The sequence below is a fragment of the Hakea prostrata genome, chromosome 3 (assembly GCF_041222555.1).
Source record: "Hakea prostrata isolate BN-2017 chromosome 3, UWA_Hpros_2, whole genome shotgun sequence".
Classification (NCBI taxonomy): domain Eukaryota; kingdom Viridiplantae; phylum Streptophyta; class Magnoliopsida; order Proteales; family Proteaceae; genus Hakea; species Hakea prostrata.
Window position 1 is genome coordinate 6066960 of NC_142602.1, and position 23798 is coordinate 6090757.

Genomic DNA, 23798 nt, shown 5'->3' on the forward strand with positions numbered 1-23798 from the left:
ACAATTCTTAATTTTAATTAATTCGTTGGATTGCTAGCTAGATCCTGCATTAATCCGAAAGACCAAATTAAATTTATATAATTATGTCTAGAAAATACATAGAGGTCAGAGCAAGCCAATCATGGTGATTGGTGACCGTCTCTAACACTTAAGTTAGATAATAAGCAAGATCAATGAATTAGGGTTTTCAGAAACTAGTAAGTGCTTAGATGAGTTGAAATTGCGAATATATACAAATCACAAATTAAGGTTATTTTCTTTAGAAAAACATTGAAGGGCTTGTTGAGGGGATGATCGTGGGGTTACTAGTTTAGTTTTTATATTTAGAGAGAAAATAAATTTATTAAACAAGTGTAAGAAATAATCACCTAGACTCTTCATATCATCTTTGTTTAAGACTTTGAATGTACCATGCATGTGACATTAGGTAAGCTTTCAACAGCAATCCCCATATTAATTATACATCCACTAGGCAGGGAGAGAAATAGAAACATCTTTTTGACTTCAAAAATTTATGTTAATTATTTCTCCTCTTATTCTATGTCGCAAGATTATTGAAAAATACAAATAATAAAGTTTTTTTAAACAAAAATTATTTCGTTGGGTGATATATACAAGCAAAACTTCTAAGAAAGGCTAAGTATAAAATTAAATAAAAAAGATTTTAAAACTTCACACAAAAGTAAAAAATCAAAAGTATATGAAGAACATAGAAAATGCCTTCAAGGTGATGTTGATAAATAAGAAAATCACGTTCTCTTTTATTTTAACGTGCCGTTTACTCAATTTTTTTCTCTTAATTAGTCTTGATTAAGAGCATGAGGTATTCTATTAGAAGAAAAAAAATGAGGTATGATATACATCATACTTGTATATATATATAAATTATAATACTGATCATGGTTTTATATCTCAATTGTTTTAGAGAACAACTTGAGATTGCTGCTAAATGTTATTTAATTATCCCAAGTTGCACCTAGTTTACTAAATTAGGTCAATGCTTTTGATCAAGTATTGAATTGAGTTGATACTTATACCAAAAAAAATAGAGTTGGTACTATTCATATTTATTATTAAAAACTTCAACTAAGATTTGGTTTCTTGTAGAAATAAAAAGTTTATAATAAGTTTTATGAATTGAGAAATCTAAGATTCTAACCACCTACAAGTTTAGCTAATTGGTTTATTATTATTTTTTTGGGTAGAAATTAGTTTATTAATTTTATTAATTATGTTAATTCTTGAAAAGGATTTTTCACGATGCTAACAAAAGAAATAATTTCGAACAAAATGGTTCACATGGAATCCATACATTGTTAACGAAAGACACTGTCAATATGCATGCCCTATTATTTCATTATTTATTTCGTTGAAGTGTACATTAGAATCTACTGAGTGTGTCATTTAATCTCAACATGTCGAACCTCTTTTCTCTTGAAATCAATATCTTTACATTATCTAATTAATGCAACGATATTAAAAGTAGATCTTAAGCCTTTTTTTTTTTTTTTAAAAAAAAATTATGAATTTACAAGGAATATGTAAGTTTATGAATACCATTTACATATCAAGTGTAACTAGTGATGTAGAGATGTTATATTACATGGATGCATATGTACACAGGTAGAAAATTGATTTTATTTATTTATTTAAATTGAGAAAATTTAAGATAAAGACCAAACTTGGAAGACTAGCCATTAGATAAAAAATAGTTGTCTTAATGAACACAAAATATTTTGTTAAAGTACGATTTAAAAATAATTTCAAGCTAGCAAAATTAAATCTTACTTCGAATGGCAACCAATAATTAATTGGTGTTTATAATAACTTATGAATAAGTCAAGCTCTAATTTTCTTTTATTATTATTATTATTATTTTGGCCGAGGATTAAAAAACACTTAATGGAAATAACTTTATTTCAGTTTTATAAATAAAAAATTTTTAACACTACAATGGTTGAGTCCATGTTCTTTAGGCCTGGTCAACCACCAAGCGATAAAAAAATAAGTACAAGAATCATTAAGCAAGAATGAAAATGGTTTGGTGAATTTATTGAAAAAAAATGAAAGAAAATAAGTTGGTGTTAAGATAAAAAAAGTTAAAAAGATAGTAAACAAGGAGAAAAGAAGGAAAAGAGGGTATAAAGAAGTGTATGACTACCCCATCTTCCTATAAAACTTGAAACACACAAATGAAAATAATGAAATTTCATTCCATGGACAAAAGTCATATGGATTTTAGAGGTTTCATTATTTTAAATAAAAATAAAATTAAGAATAGATGCCAAACAATTTAAAATAATGAAAATTTCTCATAATTGACAATGATAATTGATACCAAAAAGAGCCTTAGAAAAAATATAAGAATTTAAACAAAATCATGTAACATGTGACATAGGAAATTGAAGATGAACATCAAATTTGTCAACCGATCTCAATTATATGACCATGAGAAATAGACATCTTATCTTGTTTTTTCTACAACTCATGTACTATTTTTTGTACCAAACTAAGTACCCATAGATCACGTTGACTTATCTTCAGTTATTATATATATATATGGCAGCGTCATCACTAGAGCTGTTCATAATTTTTTTTCTTCCTGTCTTTTTGTCTAAGTTGGAAGTCATACGTAGAAACATTTATATATTTGAGCAGAAATTAAAATAAAGCATTGAAAAACCCAAAACTACCAAAGAAGGTACACACAGCTAGCCAAAACTCTAACAATGTATATGGTTGAATTTGATATTGTGCTTAGCATGTCTTCTCTGAATAGATTCTCAGTCAAGAATGGTTTGTGAAACCCAATTCTCTGAATGTGTGTTTGGTCTTGATGACCATAATAATCCACATTAAGCTTTAAATTCTAACCTGAAGGGTGAGACTGGACCAGCTCAGGGTCATGGCCCTAATTAGTGTCACCTTTTCCCACTGAAACTACTTCTAATGGTTACAAAACCAATGAATCTCATGGCCGAATTGGTTAGGTGATTAGAGAAAATGTGAATATACGTCGAGTAGGTAGAGATTAGGTTTGCTATTGACATTTTTGCAAGGGATCAGCGAGTTTGCATTTGAGCTATTGAAATTTTTGCAAGGGATCAGCGAGTTTGCACTAGCTATAAATGGGGTTAAACTCTTGATCACCTGCTATTACATCTTAAATTATATGTCACCTACACTCAAAATTACAAGTGACTCAATACATTTTCAGTTAAGTGAATGAGTAAAACGATCAAAATACCCTTACTTGTATGTAAAGCATTTAAAATTTAAAGATGGGTGAATAGATACCTAAATGAGGGTATTTTAGGTAAATTGAAATTAAATTTTAAATGGTATTTTAGTCATTTTACATGTCCACTTAACTGAAAATGTAATTGTGGATAACTTGTAATTTTGAGTGTATGTGCAATGTAATTTAAGAGTAATAGCGGAGGAACAAGAGTTTTACCCCTTTTATAGTGGATGCCGTGTAATTTGTTCTTTTTTTTTTTTTTTTTTGGGTTTTACATGTGGGTCTTCTTAGTTGACCATAAACTAATGTTGGGTCCCCTTAGTACAATACATATATATGGGTCATAACTATACTAATGCCATTATCCACCATTAAATATTTTTAAATTTCAAATATGGTGGGTTCAAAATACCCTTCAAGTTATTTAATACATTGTGTTTATATATATTGGTTTCCTATTATGAATAGCTAAAGGGCATTTCAATCATACCAAATGTATTAAATAACTTATAACTGTGGCTAATAGCATTAGAGTACTTGAGACCCATATGTAATATATTGTACCAATAGGACCCAACATTAGTTATGGTCAATTTTTTTTGGTAAAAGTTTATGGTCAACTAAGGGGACCCAAAAGTGAAAAACTCCTCTTTTTTTTTTTTGGGTGAGCGAAAGATAGAATTTATTATATAAAGTGGTTAAGAGACAGATAGTTTTAAAAGATAAATGATGTGGAAACAATGAAAGAATGTATTATTCCTTACAATGACGAACAAGTTTGAAATTCCTAGCTTTCTTAGGTAGATAATCTACAAATGATTTGTTAGACTTAGGAATGTAATGGAAATAAACAAACCTAAAATTAGAAACAAGTTTACACATCTAATCTAATCTAAAGAAGTAGAAAAACCTAATAAAGCCTACACTGCATGTTTAAAATCAAAATGCACTCGAATAACGAGTTTGCTTTTAGTCTCTTATAAACCAAATCCCATCTCGGTCCATTCATTGTGTATCTAGACTATCAAATGTTGTCTCGATAATCTTGCTAGGTTGGCCTTGTCCTTGGCAAGTGGTATAGTTTTGGTTCAGACCCTTGGCTTTTTGACCTTTGTTATTACCGGAAAAAAACAAAAAAAAATTAATACAAAAAGAAAGGAGCCTGCTTTTCGTTCAATATGGGATAGTGCTATAAAGCCCATTGGCGTGTCGGCCCACCTTATTCTGCCACAGCATACAAGTTACAACCCGGTAATCCTTTTGAGTTCATGAGACCCAAAGCCCATGGGCTAGTTAGCCTAGATTTTTAGGCCCAATACCTACCCAATCCATATTAGTCATTTTTCCGGTTCAAAAAGAAATTAAGAATGGGGATATTAGTATATTATGTATATCGCTGGTAAAGATTGAAGTCACGACCTGAGTTTCTCAACCATTGGCATTTATCAACGCTTGAGGAAAAAGCTTAAAAGCGTTTGGACGGAAAGAAAAGAAAGAAAGAAAATTTATTTTTAAAAAGAAATTCTGAATGGGCCCATCGGAGTGGTACTTTATCTTCCGTATGAGCCCACAAGTGTGATGCGGATAACCTCCGAGGTGGACAACAGTACAACACTTCGTCCTGATCAAGTGACATGCACCTGCTTGGAACAGAATGCTAAATCAGTAACGTACCGAAGAGAATAAGATCCTTTATCGACGGTCACTGGTGACAACTTATGAAACAAAACAAGGAGAGGCCACACTGCCAGTCCGCCATACCGCACACCTCCCGTGTTTTCCATCGCAAATGGTTTGATTATTCAAGATTTTAAGATCAAATGGTCAGAACTGAATGGTAGCGGAGAAGATACACAGTACCAATAGAACACCTTATCATATCTCCTAATATATATATATAGATATAGAAAAATAAAAGTGGAAACATGACATGGCAGATGCTTCGCCACTCTCGGCGGTACTCTACTGGGCTGAGCTGTGCGCGCCTCGTAAACACTGTCGTTATTCCAAAAACCAACACAAATCACCTTCAATCCCATGCTGCCTACGAAAGATAAAGGAAATATTTTAGCAATCGACTGATAATCCAGAGAAGGGTTTCAAGGGTTCCTAGCGGTCACTGTGAAGTGTTGACGCCATGCATAGGTTTACAGTTTGTAGAGAGATGAGAGCTAGCGCTCCTAAATTGGCCTTCAATTGGTTCGTCTCTTCGTATCATCTCTCCAGGTATGAAGTTGTTTCATCTATTTATTCTGAAACTTTACCAGATTCGCGATTTATTTGTTTGTTTTTATGAACACTACCTTAAAATGTATTATGATCTTCGGACCTAAAACAACATTTTTTTTTTATCTGTTTGTTAAGATCATGAATAGTCGATGATTTGGGGATTCTTCTATTCCTCTATTATTTTCTTTGATGTTGGAACTGCGGTGATCAGTTTCAGATGGGATTGCAGATTGTGAAATTTCGCTGGAGATGATCACTGTTCATTTGGTGGTATAAAATTTTCTGTTGGAGATACTGTCCCTGTAGATTGAATCGATCTTATCGCTTCAACAGTAGTATGATCTACTTTTTTGGAAAGAAAGAAAAAAAAATTTATATTATATTCCTGAAAGGTGATGGATTGGAGTTAACTGATGTATTGCGATATGTAAAGCTTATACTGCTTGTTCATTACGTTTTTTTTTACAGTGGATGGTGCGTCTCTTGTCTGATACATGATGAATTTCTAGATTTTAGAATTTTTTATATGCTCCCGCTTCAGTTGGAATATATGCTGCCGGGGCTATATGAGTTACTCCATCATACTGACAGTTTTACTCTTCTAATCGTTATTAAGAATCAGACAAAACCTAAATTAAAATATTCAGATCAAATTCAGTTCTGCCTTATTATATTTTCTTGATGTTATTGTATGCGTAATTGCTTTGGCTCATGTTCTGTAATTTAATGGTTTATAGGAAATGTCCTGATGACTGAAGCATACATTTACTGGCTCCCGCTTCAGTTGGAATATATGCTGCCGGGGCTATCTGAGTTCCTCCATCATACTAACAGTGTTACTGTATCTTCTAATCGTTATTAAGAATCAGGGAAAACCTAAATTAAAATATTCAGATCAAATTCAGTTCTACCTTATTATATTTTCTGGATGTTATTGCATGCGTAATTGTTTTGCCCATGTTATGTAATTCAATGGTTTATGGAAAATGTCCCGATGACTGAAGCATACATTTACTGTTTCTTATTTGTGTCTTATACTTTTACTTCTTTATAGGTGTGCTGGTTATTCTCATATTCATGATTCTGTGTTAACACCTTTCTTTATTTAACGACTACAGATCTGTACGTTCGCTGACTTTTGCTACTGTAGACGCCGAGCGAATCTCAGGATCTCAACCTGCTGAAGTACAGAACTTCGGTAGGTATTACAACCAGAGTAGCATTTGTTGCCTATGGTATGCATTGCTAGATATTGGAAGGATTTGACTCCAAGGTTTCCATAGCTAAATGAGAAAAGGAGTTATCTTCATAGGACTTCTATATATTTTTAAGAGTAAATTACATATACACCCTCTGGGTTTGTAAACTATTATGTTTACACCTCTGGAATTCTTTCTGTTACATTGATGTTCTTTGAATTTAATCTATTACGTTTAGTACCCCCTATGTTTCAAATTATATATCAAACTTACCCTACTGTTAGAACAATGGGGTTAAGTGATGACTCAACATCTTCTTTATTTTCAAAATTTCTGTACTGACCTTTCAAACCTGTTCTGTTTTTCAAGAGAAAAAAAAGAGGGGATATGAAGAGCCAAATGGCTGATTTTAAAGTATTTTTCAAAATTTTCTTACTTTTAAGAAGATTTAGTAAGGTTTAAGTATGTCTTTTTCTGTTTAGACTAACGGTGTTCAGCATAGGGAGGCGTTTGTAATATAATAAATTCTCGTGGGTGTAAATGTAATAGTTTGCAAACTCAGGGGGTGCATATTGTTGTATTTTTAAATACTTTACACTTTGCTACTTCATTTGTTTCAGGATACAGAAGAATATTTTGTGTTTCTTATGCAATTTATAACTTAATGTTTACTGTATTGGATCTTACCGTTAAAAGGCATACCCAGTGCACGAGCGGTTCCTGTCACTATGGGGTGTAGTGAGGGTCATAGACTCACAATATTCACAGCCTTATCCTCCACTTTCCAAAGAGGCTATTTCCTCCCTTAGACCCACAATCAGAATCATGTCTTGTTTCAGGATTCACCAAATGGAATCCTATCTATATTTTTGATATGGTAGAGACACATTCTTAAACAAATAAAACTCCCCTTTTCATACAAATGAAATATTTTCTGAAATGCAATTCTGATTTGCCCTGAATTTTGGATTTTGTGACTGAAAATAAAAATCCACATTTCTCTTTTCATTTAAATAGAAAAGGGAAGGGAAGTCCTGATGGAGCTGTGCTGAGGCTCATGTATTGAAAACGTTGGTTTCTTCAATATCTTGGGGTTTCCCCATCCAGTTTGCCATGTTATGGTGATTGGACCTGCTCAATTAAGAATTATTTTGGGGGAAGTGTTTTGGTTAGGCTTATTGTTTTTTGGCATTGCACCACAAATTCAAGACACCAAATGATGATGAATTTTGGTTACCTTTAGTGCAGGGTAGGTGGACCAAAGCATCCACTTGGAATACTGTTGTGGATCCATTAAATGGAGAACCTTTTATTAGAGTTGCTGAAGTAGATGAAGCAGGGATAGAGGTATATTTTTGGCATTTACTAAACATGTTTTTTCTTTAATCTTCTTCTTATGCTTTTCTTGTATCCCTTCCCCACCCTCACCCCCACCCCCCGGCAGAAGGGATGAATAACGTTTTCCTGTATGTTGGTTGGAAAAGAAGAAAAAAAGAAGAATTGAGTCTGTCTTGTCTAAATACAGAAGTTGGCAGTCTTACATAAGTCTGTCTTTTCTAAATGATATATGGCACTGAATAGTTTTCCCTTTACATTTTATGTAGCCTTTTGTGGAGAGCTTGTCCAAATGTCCAAAATCTGGTCTGCATAATCCTTTTAAAGCACCAGAGAGGTTTGGTTTTGTCATACCCAGCTCCCCACTTCATCTTTTTATTGGGAGTATGAAATCTTAAAACAATTTAAACTGCTCAAGTTTATGCAATGATGATAATATCTGCATATTTATTGTGGATGCGATTCTATTTTCTGTGTTTTCTATTGTTTAATTTCATTTTAATATTGTAAGAATTTCCTTATAAAATGAATGGTTTGTGCCTCAGATATCTTATGTATGGCGACGTATCTACGAGGGCTGCGCAAATGCTTTCCCAGCCTGAGGTACTGTGCCAGGGAAGGGAAAGATAGATGCTTCCCGTGTCCCCCCCCCCCCCCTCCAAAACAAAAAAAGAGAGAAAAAAGAAAACACACACACACACACAAAAAGGATATCTCCTATTTTTGAAAGTAGTCATGGGAACTAATATATTAGCATATCATATCTCCATGTTCCTAGTTTACAGTAATCTAGTCTTCCTCAGGTTTCGAATTTCTTTACCAAGCTAATACAGAGGGTCTCTCCAAAGAGTTATCAACAGGCCCAGGCTGAGGTTTACGTGAGCCGCAAATTTTTAGAGAATTTCTGTGGTGATCAGGTAGATAAATATACCTTATTCTTTTGTGTTAACGCATTGGTGTTTGTAGAGATAGAAAAGTGTATGGAGGATAAAAGTGATGATTCGTTCTATGAAGAATGTTCCTAATCAGTCCCTTCTTCTTATCCTTTACATTGTGGCTGTATTCTTTTGGAATTCAAATGTAATGACCAGACTGATGCATGGTCATGAAAACATCATGTCCTCATGTTACAATCTTTGGGGGTGAGAAATTTACTCTATTTTTCATGTCTTTAGAAATAAAAGAGTGCTCTCATGCTCCAGGAAGACACCTAACAAGGTATAATGAATATAGGCTTGAAGAGAGCTTGGTCTAGTTTCTCATTTTTGTCCTGGGTTATACTGATGTTGCTTGAACACCCATAAATGTCATACCTTGTCTGACATTTGTGGACACAAAGCAGGTGCCATTCCATTATACATTCTCATCTGTCTCTTCTCAGTTATGACTTCCAGTGAGGTTTTCTTAACAAAATGAATGCAGTAGACAGCCATCTTTACAAGGCACCCTCTTTCTATTGGTCTTATGGAGTTAGATAATTTCTTTTCTTTTTTTTCCTTTATCTGTCTGGCAGGTCCGTTTTCTAGCAAGATCTTTTGCTGTACCTGGGAATCACCTTGGACAACAAAGTCATGGCTTCCGTTGGCCATATGGTCCTGTAAGAGCTCAAACTTTCTATGTACTTTTAAAATAACTACAATGCTTCCTAAACTATTATCAAGCACAAACTTCATCTACTATCATTCAGTTGCAAGATCTTTGGATTTTTGACCAATCTATTTAATGTGAAAAAAGATTTTGATCCCTATCCAACATGTTAGTGCCCATGAAAAAGCTTCTGTTTTATCTGGTAGTATCCTCTTTTTTATATATTTACTTTTTCCCGTGGGGTTTGATCATTGTAGGAGAAACAAATAATAGAAAGATGTTTCTTTTATGGTATGGATTTTAATTCTAAAAGCCAGATAAAAAATGTAATGTACATACCTAATCTCTGCTTTCTTTCATCTGTTTGTTTTTCTTAGTAATCATCAGTTTTTATGATGGATTCCTCATTTAGATTATGAAATTGTGGCATATCATTAGATGACACTGAATGCTATATGTAGCTCTATCATACCACAGCAACTTTATGAAGTAAAGCTTGTCAGCTTAGTCTTGTTTATCTGTTATTGATACTTAAAACTCTGAATTGAATTAGTGATGTTCTTTCAAAATGATACAGTTTTATCTGAGTAGTTGGGATCAGGATCTATTGAGCTGAGTGCCTTTTTCCATATATTGAATTCTATATTTGTACTGTATTGAAAGCATCATTTTTGCAGGTGGCAATTATCACCCCCTTCAATTTTCCCCTAGAAATTCCTATACTGCAAATGATGGGTGCACTTTATATGGGAAACAAGCCTCTCGTTAAGGTTGATAGCAAGGTATGCTTGTGGGAGTGATAGCCATTTTGAAGCATGAAATTTGATTTTCCATTGATGTCAACTTATAGGATGGTTCATTAGGCACTGTAAATCCTTGATTGTCAAAGGAACTAATATATGTTGATAAAATTTCAATTGTGGCTGTTTCTGTAAACCAAAATATACACTTTTGGTGGTAAGCCAACAGTAAAGCTCCATTCTAAGCATTTTATATTGGAAGGTTAACATATATGGTTTTAAGCTATTTCCATTAGTATTGCCAAATATATTTCAAATTATCATTCTTATTTCCTCCAACTTATTTAAACATGCAGTCTTATTAACTGACTAAAGGGTACTTGTAGGTCAGCATTGTAATGGAGCAAATGCTTCGGCTGCTTCATGATTGTGGCTTGCCAAGGGAGGATGTTGACTTCATCAACTCTGATGGGAAGACAATGAACAAACTTTTGTTGGAGGTTGACTCTTTTTTGAATAATAATACGACATATCTATGTGTTAAATCTTCAGTATTCATACTGTGGTGTCATTTGACGGTTTTTTGTTACAGTCCCCTCTTTTCTTCTCTTAATTCATTTTAACAGGCAGAACCAAGAATGACTCTTTTTACTGGAAGCTCTCGAGTAGCAGATAAGTTGGCCGTGGACCTTAAGGGGCGAATTAAATTGGAAGATGCAGGTTTTGACTGGAAAGTTCTAGGCCCTGATGTGCAAGAGGTCTCTCAGATAATATCTATCTTATATGACAAAATAAATGGTTAGATACTCATTTAAGAAAAATGGACCAAACAGACTGGTTTCTGAAGTGCAGGTTGATTATGTTGCCTGGGTCTGTGACCAGGATGCATACGCATGCAGTGGTCAAAAATGCTCAGCAGAATCAATTATGTTCATGCATGAGGTTAGTTGCTTATTTTACATAGATTGTCTTGTGCTAATGATTTTTCTCTATAATCACCTAATTATCTTTCGGATCCACTTTACTCAAGGTTGTAATGATACAGAAGTTGGAAAACGAATCCCTATGTGGTTGTAAGAAGAGAGAAGGAAGAAGGGAGAAAGAGAAGAAGAGGTAACCAAGACAGCGGAGAAAACCCTAGAATCACTGAGGAATTCAGACTACCCCTAGTAAGGCCTAGGTCCACCAACTTGTAACATAAAAATTCTCAATCAACTAGTAACGGCAATTTAAAGTAATTTCAATAAAAAATGCCTGAGAATGAAGATTTAACATACACTCAGCTATACTATTTAACACTCCCCCTCAAGCTAAAATCTGTGTGTGTCCATACCTAGCATGGAAGCTGGAACAACCACTAAGAAATGCTAAACAATGAATTAGTGACATATCACCAAGACCATTGCTTAACTAAGGGAGTAGAGATCAGTTTCTGCATTACAACATTTCTCACAGAATGGTAGTCAAACCTCAGTGTATTTAGTTTGCTCATGGAAAATCCGATTACTATCAATATAGATAAGCTTTGATAATTGTTAGATAACATGGTATATGACTTGGCCATAGCCAATCTGAGTTTCAAATTTGAGAAGAAAAAAAAGTATAATGATAATAAATATTCTCTAACCAAGTCTATGTATTACAAGTTTACTACAATGTAAACTCCATTCCAATGGAAAGACTTTACTCTACATATTTTCAATGGCTCTTACCAACTCAGTAAGCGGTCACATTACAACACAAACACTTCTATGTTTATGGTATCTCAGCCACGTTTATGATTTTTTTTTCTTTTTCTCAAATGCCTCAATCCTCCAATGACCTCCACCACTGCCACTCTTCCTTTCCTGTTACCAACGTATCAAACCTTGTAACCATCAAACTTGATGGAACAAACTATCTCCTTTGGGAAGAACAACTAGAATTCATTTTTATCTGCTGTGATCTGATGGACCGCCTTGATGGCACTCTACAAGAACCACCCAAGACAGTTACCACTCATATCGCAATGACACCCAACACTGAATTCTTATCCTGGAGAAAATGTACCACTTCGTCCTTGGTTGTATCCAGGCAAAACACGTATGAGATTCTCTTGCTACCTTATTCTAACAGTAATCCACAAAATGTAGGATGTTTCTTCACAGTGAACTGTAGAAAACCTCCAAGGTTTCCTGCACCATCATTGGTTACCTTCACAAATTCACAACCATTTCAGATTCTGGCTGCAATGGATGAGGAAAGTTCAAGACTTGGATCTTGTCAGGTACACCCTTAATGGCTTTGGTCCAGACTACACTACCTTTGTAATCACTATTGTGTACATTAGCCCTGTCATTACCATCACTATCTGAGAGCCAAACTTCATCCTCATGAACAGTGCCTTCGTCATGGATACAGCAACCAACAGCCACCCCACTATATACATTTCAACACTACATTCACAACTGTTACAACAACAGCAAGCCTTTTCCCAACTAAATGGGGTCGGCTACATGGATCCTTGCCTTTCAATCAGCTCTGTTTGAGGACATACTAGATATATGGCCTAAGTTATGCATATCCTTTCTCACCAGTTCTGTTGGAATCTATTAGGAGTCTAATAAGAGTTTGTATAGGAGTTAAGTTAGAGTTTGTATTCATATAGAATTCTATTCCTTGTAATATTCTACTTTCCACTTAATTATAAATAAAGGGCTTGAGATCATGGATCAATAAGCCATTCTGCCAAACATTGTATTTCTACATGGCATCAGAGCCTAAATTCGATTAGGTTGTTCTTCTATTTTTTCTATTTCTTCAAACCCATTAACCCACAGCAGATTACCTTTTTTCTCCAAAACCCTTCGCAGTTTTTTCTTGTTCTTCTACAACCTAATTCTGCAACCATCGTTTGGCAGAATTTTTTTCCTTTTCAAACCCATCGCACCGCTGCACTATTGTTTCAGTTCCACCTCGAAGATCAGAGAAAAAAAAAGGGGAAAGAAGAAGAGAAGAAGAACCACAACCTGCTGCTGCTTCTTGCGATTAGAATCACAGAAAAAAGGGAAAGAAGAAGAGAAGAAGAACCACAACCTGCTGCTGCTTCTTGCGATTAGAATCACAGGTGGCTGAGCTGCTTCTTGCGATTAGAATCACAGGTGTGGCTGCTGCTGCTGCTGCTGCTGCTTCAGCTAGAGTTTGCATCGATTGCAAACCCTCACAAATCCATCGCAACCAATTTCTTTCTCTGCACTACAGTGGGCTCGACCAAGAAGAAAAGGAAAGAAGAAGAGAAGAAAGAGAAGAAGAGAAGCCACCATCGCCTTCACCTTTACTTCCGATTCTGATCACAGCCTCTACCATCGAACCAGGTAACCCTTTCTATATCCCGTCTCCCTTGTTAAGCTGGCCCTTCAAAAAAACCCATTGAGCCATAATTTGTTCCCTAATTCTCTTTGGCCGAACCAGATTTGGTTTTTTTTCCAAATTCCCAAACCAAATTTAGATCATATTTTAAAACCAAATTTACCAAACCAAACCAAACCATTACATATTTGGCTGAACCATATTATTATAATTTTTCTTCTAATAAAAAAGGGAAAAAGGAGATTTGATCATATCATTGTTTGGGTATTGCATTGTGCGACGTTTTAGTTTTTTTCACAAGGTGACTGAAGAACTGCAGACAATTTTTTCAACATGGCAACTATCGATGGTACTACTGCTCCCACCGGCCCTGAACATTACCCAAATTTTCATCCTCTTTCGGTAAGATTTGATGGGACAAATTATTTGATTTGGTCACGATCTCGCTTACTTAACTATTCTTTGGAAGAGGACTTGTTGGATACATTACGGGCACCACTATCAAACCTTCTACCACAAGGCGTTTCCCAGGAAAAATGGATCTCGAATGACTCTCTTATTATGTCATTTCTCTTGAATTCCATGATTCCAAATATTGCCCGTGGATATCTATTACTTGATACTGCTGCCCAAATCTGGAAGGCTACTACTGAAACATATGGACAGTTGGGGAATGATGCACAGGTTTATGAGCTACGAAAGAAGCTTCATGAGACTACCCAAAAGGAACTGACTGTGGCCCACTATTATCTTTGAGTTGCGATCTCTTTGGCAAGAGTTGGATCATTATGGGGATTATCACCCCACTAATCCGGATGATGTGGCGACTTATAAGAAGCACATTGATAAGATCCGAGTATATGACTTCTTGGCGAGGTTTGAACGTGGAGTACGATCAGATCAGAGTACAAGTCTTAAGTCGTTCTCCCTTTCCTACACTAGAACAGTCTTATGCTCTTGTTCAGTGTGAGGAAAGTCGTCGATTAGCCATGCTTCATACTCCTATTTTGGAGAAATCAGCTTTACAGTCTGTTCGCACTAAATCTGATCCGGCTAAGGAGATTGTCAAGTGTGAGCACTGTCACAAACCCTATCATACTAAGGAAAATTGTTGGAAACTCCATGGGAAGCCTGCTGATTTTGAGAAAAAAAGAGCACAAAAAAAAGGAAAATCGAAAGCTCATATCTCTGAGACAGTTTCCACAGCACCCTCTGTAGATGTTGGTCTCTCGCAGGAGGAGTTAACTTCTTTGCGACGTATTCTCGCAATCTTCTCTGCCGCCGGTACAGCCTCTACCACTCGCTTCCTCTACTAATCAAACCAACTCCTACCTTGCTACTTCGGGTAAAACTTTTACAAGCTTCCAAGTTTCTTCGGTTTCTACTCCTTGGATTATTGATACCGGAGCCACGAGATCATATGACAGGTTTATCCTCTTTTTTCTTACAATATGCTCCAACTTCCGGAAAGGATAAAGTTCGAATTCTTTGATGGCTCCTATTCTTCCATTCTTTGGAAAAGGGACCATTCAACATTCTCCATCCCTGTCTTTGTCTAAAGTTTTACATGTTCCCTCTTTCTCTACTAACTTGCTCTCTATCAGCAGTCTTACACATGACTTAAATTGTAAAGTGACATTTTTCCCATCTTATTGTGTCTTTCGGGATCGGTAACGGGGAAGGAGATTGGACGTGGTAAACTAGACAATGGACTTTATTTGCTCAAGCCGATTGAAGGATCTACTGCTCCGACTACATCTTCTAATCAAGTCCATTCGGTAATATCAGACCTTCATCAGTGGCACCGTAGGCTAGGTCACCCCCCTCTAGGAACTCTTAAGAAAATATTTCCTGATTTAGTTTCTTCTTGTAATGAGGATGATTTTTTTTGTGAAGCCTGCATTTTTGCGAAGCAAACTCGTTCTACTTATTTACCTTCTCTTCATAATAGAAAAAATATTCCTTTTATGTTAATTCATACTGATGTGTGGGGTCCCTGCCGACGTGTGTCTATCACTGGCCATAGGTACTTTGTTACTTTTATTGATTGTCACTCTCGTTCTACATGGATTTATCTTTTAAAACAAAAAAATGAAGTTTTCCGATGTTTTCGTGATTTTCATAATATGATTAAAACTCAGTTCAATGCCACTGTGAAGATCCTTCGCAGTGACAATGGCACAGAGTATATTGATGGTGAATTTCAAAGATATCTCTCTGACTCTGGCATAATACATCAGACTAGTTGCGTTGATACGGCTGCCCAAAATGGGGTGGCCGAAAGGAAGAATCGACATCTCTTAGAGATAGCCCGTTCTATTATGATTGCTATGAATGTACCTGACCAGTACTGGAGTGATGCTATTCTCACTGCTTCTTACCTTATGAATAGGATGCCCAGTAGGATACTTGGTTTTAAATGTCCTAATGAGATTCTTCAAGGAGCCTCTTCTTTTGTTATTTCTCCAAAGGTTTTTGGATGCGTGTGTTATGCCAGAATCACAGCCCACCAGAGTAAGTTGGCTCCCCGCAGCCTACGCTGCATATTTTTGGGGTATTCTGCTACTCAGAAAGGGTACAAATGTTATCATCCTCCCTCCAAGAAAACCATTGTATCCATGGATGTACTTTTTCATGAGTTTTGCCCTTACTATACACCTCTCCAGGGGGAGAGTCCTAGAGGAGAGGTGTTCTTTCCGACTCTTCCTTTCACACACCAACACAACTTAAGAGTCCCAGAAGAGTTTCCTGACCAGGGGGAGACTTCGGCCAGTATACCTGAGGACTCTAATCCTCCCCCTTCAATTTCTGAACCATGTGAAGAACCTAGCCAAGGGGAGACCACTCCTGTGAGACACACTGTTGGGGTCTTTCAAAACCAGATTGACCAAAATAAAGAGGTGCAGACTTATCAGAGGAAGAAATACAACCGGCTAAAGCAGGTGGAGAAAGGGGATACGTTACCACTTCAGTCTCCTGCTCCAGAATCAGATTCTACTGAGGTATCTTCTTCGATCTTCCTATTCTGTTGTTAGAAAAGGGGTCAGATCTTGTACTCAACATCCCATAGCTAAATATGTTTCTTATAACTCTTTGTCTGACTCCTACCGTGCTTTTATATCCTCTCTGTCATCTGTATCTGTTCCTAAAAGTTGGCAGGAAGCCTATGCTGATAAGAGATGGAAGGAAGCTATGGTAGAGGAAATGCAAGCAATGAAGAAAAATGACACTTGGGAGCTGGTTACACTTCCTCAGAAAAAAAAACCAGTGGGCTGCAAATGGGTATTTGTGGTTAAACAAAATATGGATGGATCGATCAACAAGTTGAAAGCTAGACTAGTTGCAAAGGGGTTTACCCGGACCTATGGGATTGATTATCGGGAGACCTTTGCCCCGGTTGCGAAACTAAAATACCGTCGAGTTACGTTGTCCGTAGCTGTGAACAAACACCGGAACTTGCACCAACTAGACGTAAAGAATGCCTTCTTACATGGGGAGTTAGCGAGAAGAGGTCTATATGGAAATCCCACATGGTTTTTCCGATGACAATATCTGCAGGGAAAGTCCGTCGGTTGAAGAGGTCAATATATGGGTTAAAACAGTCTCCTAGATGCTTTGGTTTGGACGCCTTCCTGAAGGCAATGACTTCTATTGGGTACAAGCAAAGCAATGCTGATCATACACTATTTGTCAAGAAGTCAAGTACTAACATCACACTTCTCATTGTCTATGTAGACGATATTGTCATCACAGGGAATGATGGTGAAGAAATTCAAAAGTTGAAGGACTATCTTGGCAAAGAGTTTGAAATTAAAGATCTAGGGAAGTTACAGTATTTCCTAGGGATTGAGGTGGCTCGATCAAATAAAGGTATATTCCTATCCCAAAGAAAGTATGTCCTAGATCTATTATCAGAAGTGGGAATGTTGGGGTGTAAAGTAGTTGATACCCCTATTGAAGCTGGAGCTAAACTTAAAGAAAAAGAGGGAGAACCAGTGGACAAAGGAAGATACCAAAGGCTGGTAGGGAAGCTTATCTACTTGTCTCACACCGGCCGGACATTGCTTATCTTTGTAGGTATAGTGAGTCAATTCATGCATGATCCATATTTAGCTCATATGAAGGCTGTTATCAGAATACTACAGTATTTGAAGGGAACTCCTGGAAAAGGAATACTTTTGTCACCCACTGATAATCTAAAAGTAGAAGCATACACTGATGCAGACTGGGCTGGATCTCCAGACAGAAAGTCAATTTCAGGTTACTGTACCTTTATTGGAGGAAATCTAGTTACTTGGAGAAGTAAGAAACAGAATGTGGTAGCTTTATCTAGTACTGAAGCTGAATATAGGGCTATGGTTCGTGGAGTTTGTGAGCTACTATGGTTGAAAGGCTTGCTGCAAGATATTGGAGTCCAAGTTCCAAACCCCATGATGTTATATTGTGACAACAAGGCTGCTATTAGTATTGCTAATAATCCAGTGCAACATGATCGAACTAAGCACATTGAAATTGACAGGTTTTTTGTCAAAGGAAAGTTGGAACAAGGGCTTATCTGCATGCCTTTTGTAAGATCTGAAGACCAATTAGCAGATGTTTTCACTAAGGGATTGAAAGAAAGAGATTTCCTTCCTATTGTAGGCAAGTTAGGCATGAGTAATATCTATGCCTCAACTTGAGGGGGAGTGTTGGAATCTATTAGGAGTCTAATAAGAGTTTGTATAGGAGTTAAGTTAGAGTTTGTATTCATATAGAATTCTATTCCTTGTAATATTCTACTTTCCACTTAATTATAAATAAAGGGCTTGAGATCATGGATCAATAAGCCATTCTGCCAAACATTGTATTTCTACAAGTTCAATTAAGGTTATCTTAGGTCTGGCTCTAGTTTTTTTAATTTTTTTTTTTTGGGTTAAATTACCTCCCCCGGGATGGGTTTTAAGGGCCCCCCCGGGGGGGGGTGGGCCCCCCAAATTTTTTTTTTTTTTTTTTAATATTTTGTGGTGTTTTTTTTTTTTTTTTTTTTTTTTTTGGTTTTCCCCCCCCCCCTTTTTTTTTTTTTTTTTTTTACGGGGGGGGGTTTTGTGGGGGGGGGGGGGGGGGGAGGGCGGCGCGGAGGAGTGGGGGTGGGGGGGGGGGGGGGGAGTTTTTTTTGTTTGTGGGGGGGGGGGGGGGGGGGGGGGCCGCGCCCGCCGCGGGCGCGCGGCCCCCTCCTTTTTAATTTTTTTAGGTTTTTTTGTTTATAAAAATATATAATGTCTGAGCCAAGGTACCTAGAATTATTATCAAATTCAATCATTTGTACTCAACAGCCCTTCCCTCATGAATCTCAATCAGTCCAAACCCCATAACCGTAGCCCTCCTCCTGTCTACCGATGTCCACAATCCCTAAGTCAGCCGCCATCAAACCAAGCCACTAACACTCTGATCAAGTGTCAGATTTGTGCAAAGCTTGGTCACCTTGTGAGAAAATGATTCCACTGCTATTCCGAAGCTGATACAGTGCCATCCATAACCCTGCTGTTCCATATGCCAGCCTCCATGCAAACTCACAAACTCCTGCTACACTTGATAGTGATATGCAGTGAATTCTGGATTCAGTGGCCACTTCCCATATGAAGTTTGAGTCTGCAAGATTCTCAATTTTACAGAGGAGATGACTTTGTATCTGTTGGTGATGGTACACAGCTTTCATGCTATATCTCTGTACATGTGGATGACTGAAAATTCCAAGTACAGTGTACCTTTAAGATAAAATGCAATATGTGGTTTGCTAGTGTTCTTTAGCTCTTTCTCTTTGTTTGCGAAGTTGTACTTGCGTCTTTGTCTTTAATATAATTATTCATTCATCCAAAAAAAAAATGCAATATGCAACATTCCCACAAGCTTGTTTTGGATTTTCTAAACTCACTTACAAGTTATGATACCAACAACAAACAAATTATCTTGTCAAATAATGGTCAGATGAGTTTTATAATTAACTGCCTTCTTTTTTTTGGCCAAACTCTCTGAGCTATAGATGAGGAAGCATGGGATTATCCACAAGATTAGTATCCAATATTCCAGTCTGAAATAGAAGATTAAGCATATACTTCCTCTGAGACAAACTAACGCCTTTTGTACTACAAAGAACCTCAATCTATAAGATAGTTCTGAGCTTCCCTAAATCATTTATCTGAAAATGTTGATGTCACTCAATTCCGGAATAGACATTACCAAAATAATATCTGAATAACCAAAACTTGGATCCATAAAGGACAACTACAGAATAAACGGAGGCACCGTGTGAACCCATACAATCCACATACCTTTACTGAATTTCCTAACCAGGCATGAGGGGACCGTTTCAGCTTAGATAGCCTAGTGAAGAAAGTGAATCTTTGATGCATTGTTCCTCTAAGCAACATACCCAAGAGGATATTAGCAAATGAAAGGTGTTTGGACGAGACACCAGAAGAAAGGTCCCAAAAGAAGTCAATTCCATTTGTCTGACTGTAACCTTTGACAACCAAACAATCTTTCAACCTCTGAATAGATACATTTTGATCCTGTATGACTGTATGCCCAACTAATGCTGTACAAGCTCCTTTCCTGAGTATGAGTCATAGCTCTATACTCAGCCTTTACACTGGATCTAGCAGTTTTTTGCTTCTTACTTTGCCATGTGACAAGTTTTGCCACTGATAGAAGTGCAATAACTTGTGGTAGACCTTGAATCACCATCAGCCCCAACCAAGTCAACATTAGAAAACTCCATCAGAAGAATATTTTGCTGGGAATGATAAAGATTAGGGGAGTAAAGTATTATCCCTAGTTTATTTTATCAGGGACTATTAGCTAGGTATAGCCGTATAGGTGGGGGAAGGCTTCTTTTGTGTGTTGTTTTTAACCTGTCTAATCAGAGACGTTTTAGTGGTGGAGGTAGTTTGTGGAGCTTCATGGGTGGGAAACTTGAGGGGCAGGTCAGCCCCCAGCCCCTGCACAGCATATTGGGCATTGTTCCTGTGTTTTTGTCCTAATCTATTGGCCTTTCCTTTAATCTACTCTCTTTCCTGTTGTTGCTGATTTAGAAATACAAATTAAAACTTGCTCCACGGATTAGCCAGATCTTGTATTAGCAAATCACAGGTTGGCATAATAGAATTTGGTTTTTGGTACTGTGAAGCTTCTGTTTGCTTCTCTTCAATGCTGTTATTTTTCCGGAGATGTATACTCTGCATTCGCATTTTACAAGAGTTTTTGTTTTTTTTTTTTTTTTTTTTTTTTTTGAATACATCTTGTGCCTTGCTGATCTTATTTTGCTGAAACTTATCCTTGTGCAGAACTGGGCTAAAAGTTCACTTCTTTCCAAGATGAAAGCTCTCGCTGAGAGAAGAAAGCTTGAGGATTTAACCATTGGCCCTGTTCTTACGGTAAGCAAGTCATTTTCGTTGTGGTCATGCATCTTTATGCTTATCTCCAGGGCAGATAGTTTCAGCCTTAAGTTCGTTGGTGGTGAATATCTGCTCTGTTACTGTGTTACAATCTCTATACTGAGTACAGTGGCAAGGAGAAAGAGAAATGTAGGGGGTACAACACGTATGCTGTTTCAAACGAAATAACAAATAGGTTGAATCTTCAGGTGCAAACCATGAAAATTTGGAATTCTGTGGTGAATATCTGCTCTGTTACTGTGTTACAATCTCTATACTGAGTACAGTGGCAAGGAGAAAGAGAAATGTAGGGGGTACAACATGTATGCTGTTTCAAACGAAATAACAAATAGGTTGAATCTTCAGGTGCAAACCATGAAAATTTGGAATTCTGTTTCACCCCTTAGCATACATCTCTTTTAGAATATTCCAATAACAAGTATGTCTGATATCCTAAACAATAATTTAGTTTTAGTGTTTATTCAATAGTTGTTTCTCTTTTTTGGCAGTTCACGACTGAAGCAATGTTAGAGCACATGAATAAACTTCTTCAGATACCAGGATCAAAGCTACTCTTTGGTGGTGAAGCTTTGGAAAACCATTCTATTCCAAATATATATGGTGCTATAAAACCAACTGCTGTTTATGTTCCTCTTGAAGAAATACTGAAGGACAAGAACTATGAGCTAATAACAACGGAAATCTTTGGACCATTCCAGGTAAAGCAGCATAGGCTATAGAGTCTTATTTCACTTCTTATCCAATTGAAGACATTAGAGGATATATCCAATAAAGTAAACTTTCACTTGTTCTAGAAGGATTTACTGGCAAGAAATGAACCACTTACAATTCTAGTATAGTTTTGAAATCTAAAGCTCGGTCATGTGAGATGCTGAGCTGTGTTTGTTCTGAAAGTCAATAAACATTCCCTTGCCAAAAGGAAGAAGTCCATGATTATCAGTTGACTTGTTCTCTAGACCTCATCTGTTGTGGTAAGAAGTAACAAAATATTTTTTTGATTCATGAAATTGACTGTCCAGGAGTTGTAAAACATCCTAGAGGAAAAAATCGCGAAGCTTTGATTTTTTAATCATTGTTAACTAGTTACATGTACGGTTATATTTGAGGAAATCAGGGTGCAAAAATTGTAACTAACATAATTGCAACTTACTGAAATTGAAGTTTCTGTTCTAACTTCTAATGGGTACCTCATTAGTTTTTTTGTGGCTGGCAACTAACTACCTGCTTGATGGTTTTGTGCTTGATCACAGATTATTACAGAATATAAACAGGATCAGCTACCAATGGTGTTGGCTGCTCTAGAGAGGATGCATGCACATTTAACAGCTGCAGTGGTTTCAAATGATTCCCTATTTCTGCAGGCAAGAGTCCATAATCATGATCCTTGACTTTAGTTGGGTCTACCTTTCTGGTCTCTTTTGTTGAAATTGTTTTGGATGATGTCTCATGATAGAGTTTTTAGATGCAAGCCTTCACTTTGAATTTGTATCTGTTCATTCCATTGCTATGGGTTTTGGGTTCAACTGCATGTACTGTTGATGGAAGGGCATGTTCATCAGTTAAGACGCCATAGACATGGTGTATCCAATTGTCAAAATAGGTGTCATACTTTCATCAACTCTCTTCACACTTCAGTGTTGACTGGAACTAAATTAGGTTTAGTACTTTGCATCCATTGCCATATTGCCGTTGCTTCTTTGTAAAGTTGGAAAAGCAAACTGGCAATTGGTAAGGTGTCATATGAACTTCAATGGATGGATCCCTGAAGATGAGCTTAAAATATTTAGTATGATACATCAATGGAAGGACAGACCTATTCTACAAGTCCTGCAATCTCATAATTGTGAAAACTCCTCTTGTGGGTAATTATCTTTTACTCTTTTTTTGGTTTATTTGTAGGAAGTAATTGGGAACTCTGTGAATGGGACTACATATGCTGGACTTCGGGCACGAACGACAGGAGCTCCACAGAATCATTGGTAAGAAATGGCAGTGCTAATGATTTTCAAAGATGTGCTATAAGTTCAAGTAATATGAAACGAAGTTGATGACATGCAACAGGTTTGGACCAGCTGGAGACCCCCGTGGTGCGGGAATTGGTACCCCAGAAGCAATAAGGCTCGTCTGGTCATGCCATAGAGAAATCATATATGATGTTGGCCCCTTGCCTCAAAATTGGAAGACCCCACTCTCCACCTGAAAAGGAGTAAAAGCTGCCAACACCAATTCCTCCCTCAGCTTCAATTTAAATTTTGGAAAGAGATTTGGTGATTAATTTAATTCGAACAGTTACGAAGTGAAGAAAACTCCTCTTTTTTCTTGGGAGAGAGATGGGTTATCCGGCTTCTGAGGCTCAGATAACTCAATGTTTCTTAATGTAGTAGGTGGCTGAAAGCATGCAATACAGCAGAGGCAGAAACTGAGATGGAGGCCCTGAACCCTGGTGGTTTCATTTTTAAACAAAGATGCTAATTTGACCACTTCATCCAGCCCCTTGATCTGCTTTCGTATTGCAGGAGGTCAATTCTAGGGTATCCCTGGATCTGTAATTGTCAAACAGATCAAGTGTTGGGTGGTCCAAATCTGGTTTACGAATGAAAGGCGGTTTTAATTCCAGAAATAAATTACAATAAGGAAGGGTGGCACTCCACTAAAATTTAGTGGACCTGGAAAAACTGATCTTTCT

General features: G+C 36.8%; 1 protein-coding gene across 1 annotated transcript; it reads left to right on the forward strand.

Annotated features, from left to right (window-relative positions):
* The first annotated feature begins 5179 nt into the window (after positions 1 to 5179).
* On the forward strand, positions 5180 to 23595 carry ALDH12A1 (aldehyde dehydrogenase 12A1). Its single transcript, XM_089148475.1, has 16 exons — positions 5180 to 5467; positions 6589 to 6668; positions 7913 to 8016; positions 8274 to 8341; positions 8550 to 8607; positions 8808 to 8921; positions 9518 to 9601; positions 10269 to 10373; positions 10718 to 10831; positions 10958 to 11089; positions 11184 to 11273; positions 21002 to 21091; positions 21601 to 21810; positions 22363 to 22473; positions 23012 to 23091; positions 23174 to 23595. Exons 1-16 carry the CDS (start codon positions 5379 to 5381, stop codon positions 23310 to 23312), a joined length of 1668 nt encoding a protein of 555 aa, XP_089004601.1. The 5' UTR covers positions 5180 to 5378; the 3' UTR covers positions 23313 to 23595.
* The last annotated feature ends 203 nt before the right edge of the window (positions 23596 to 23798 follow it).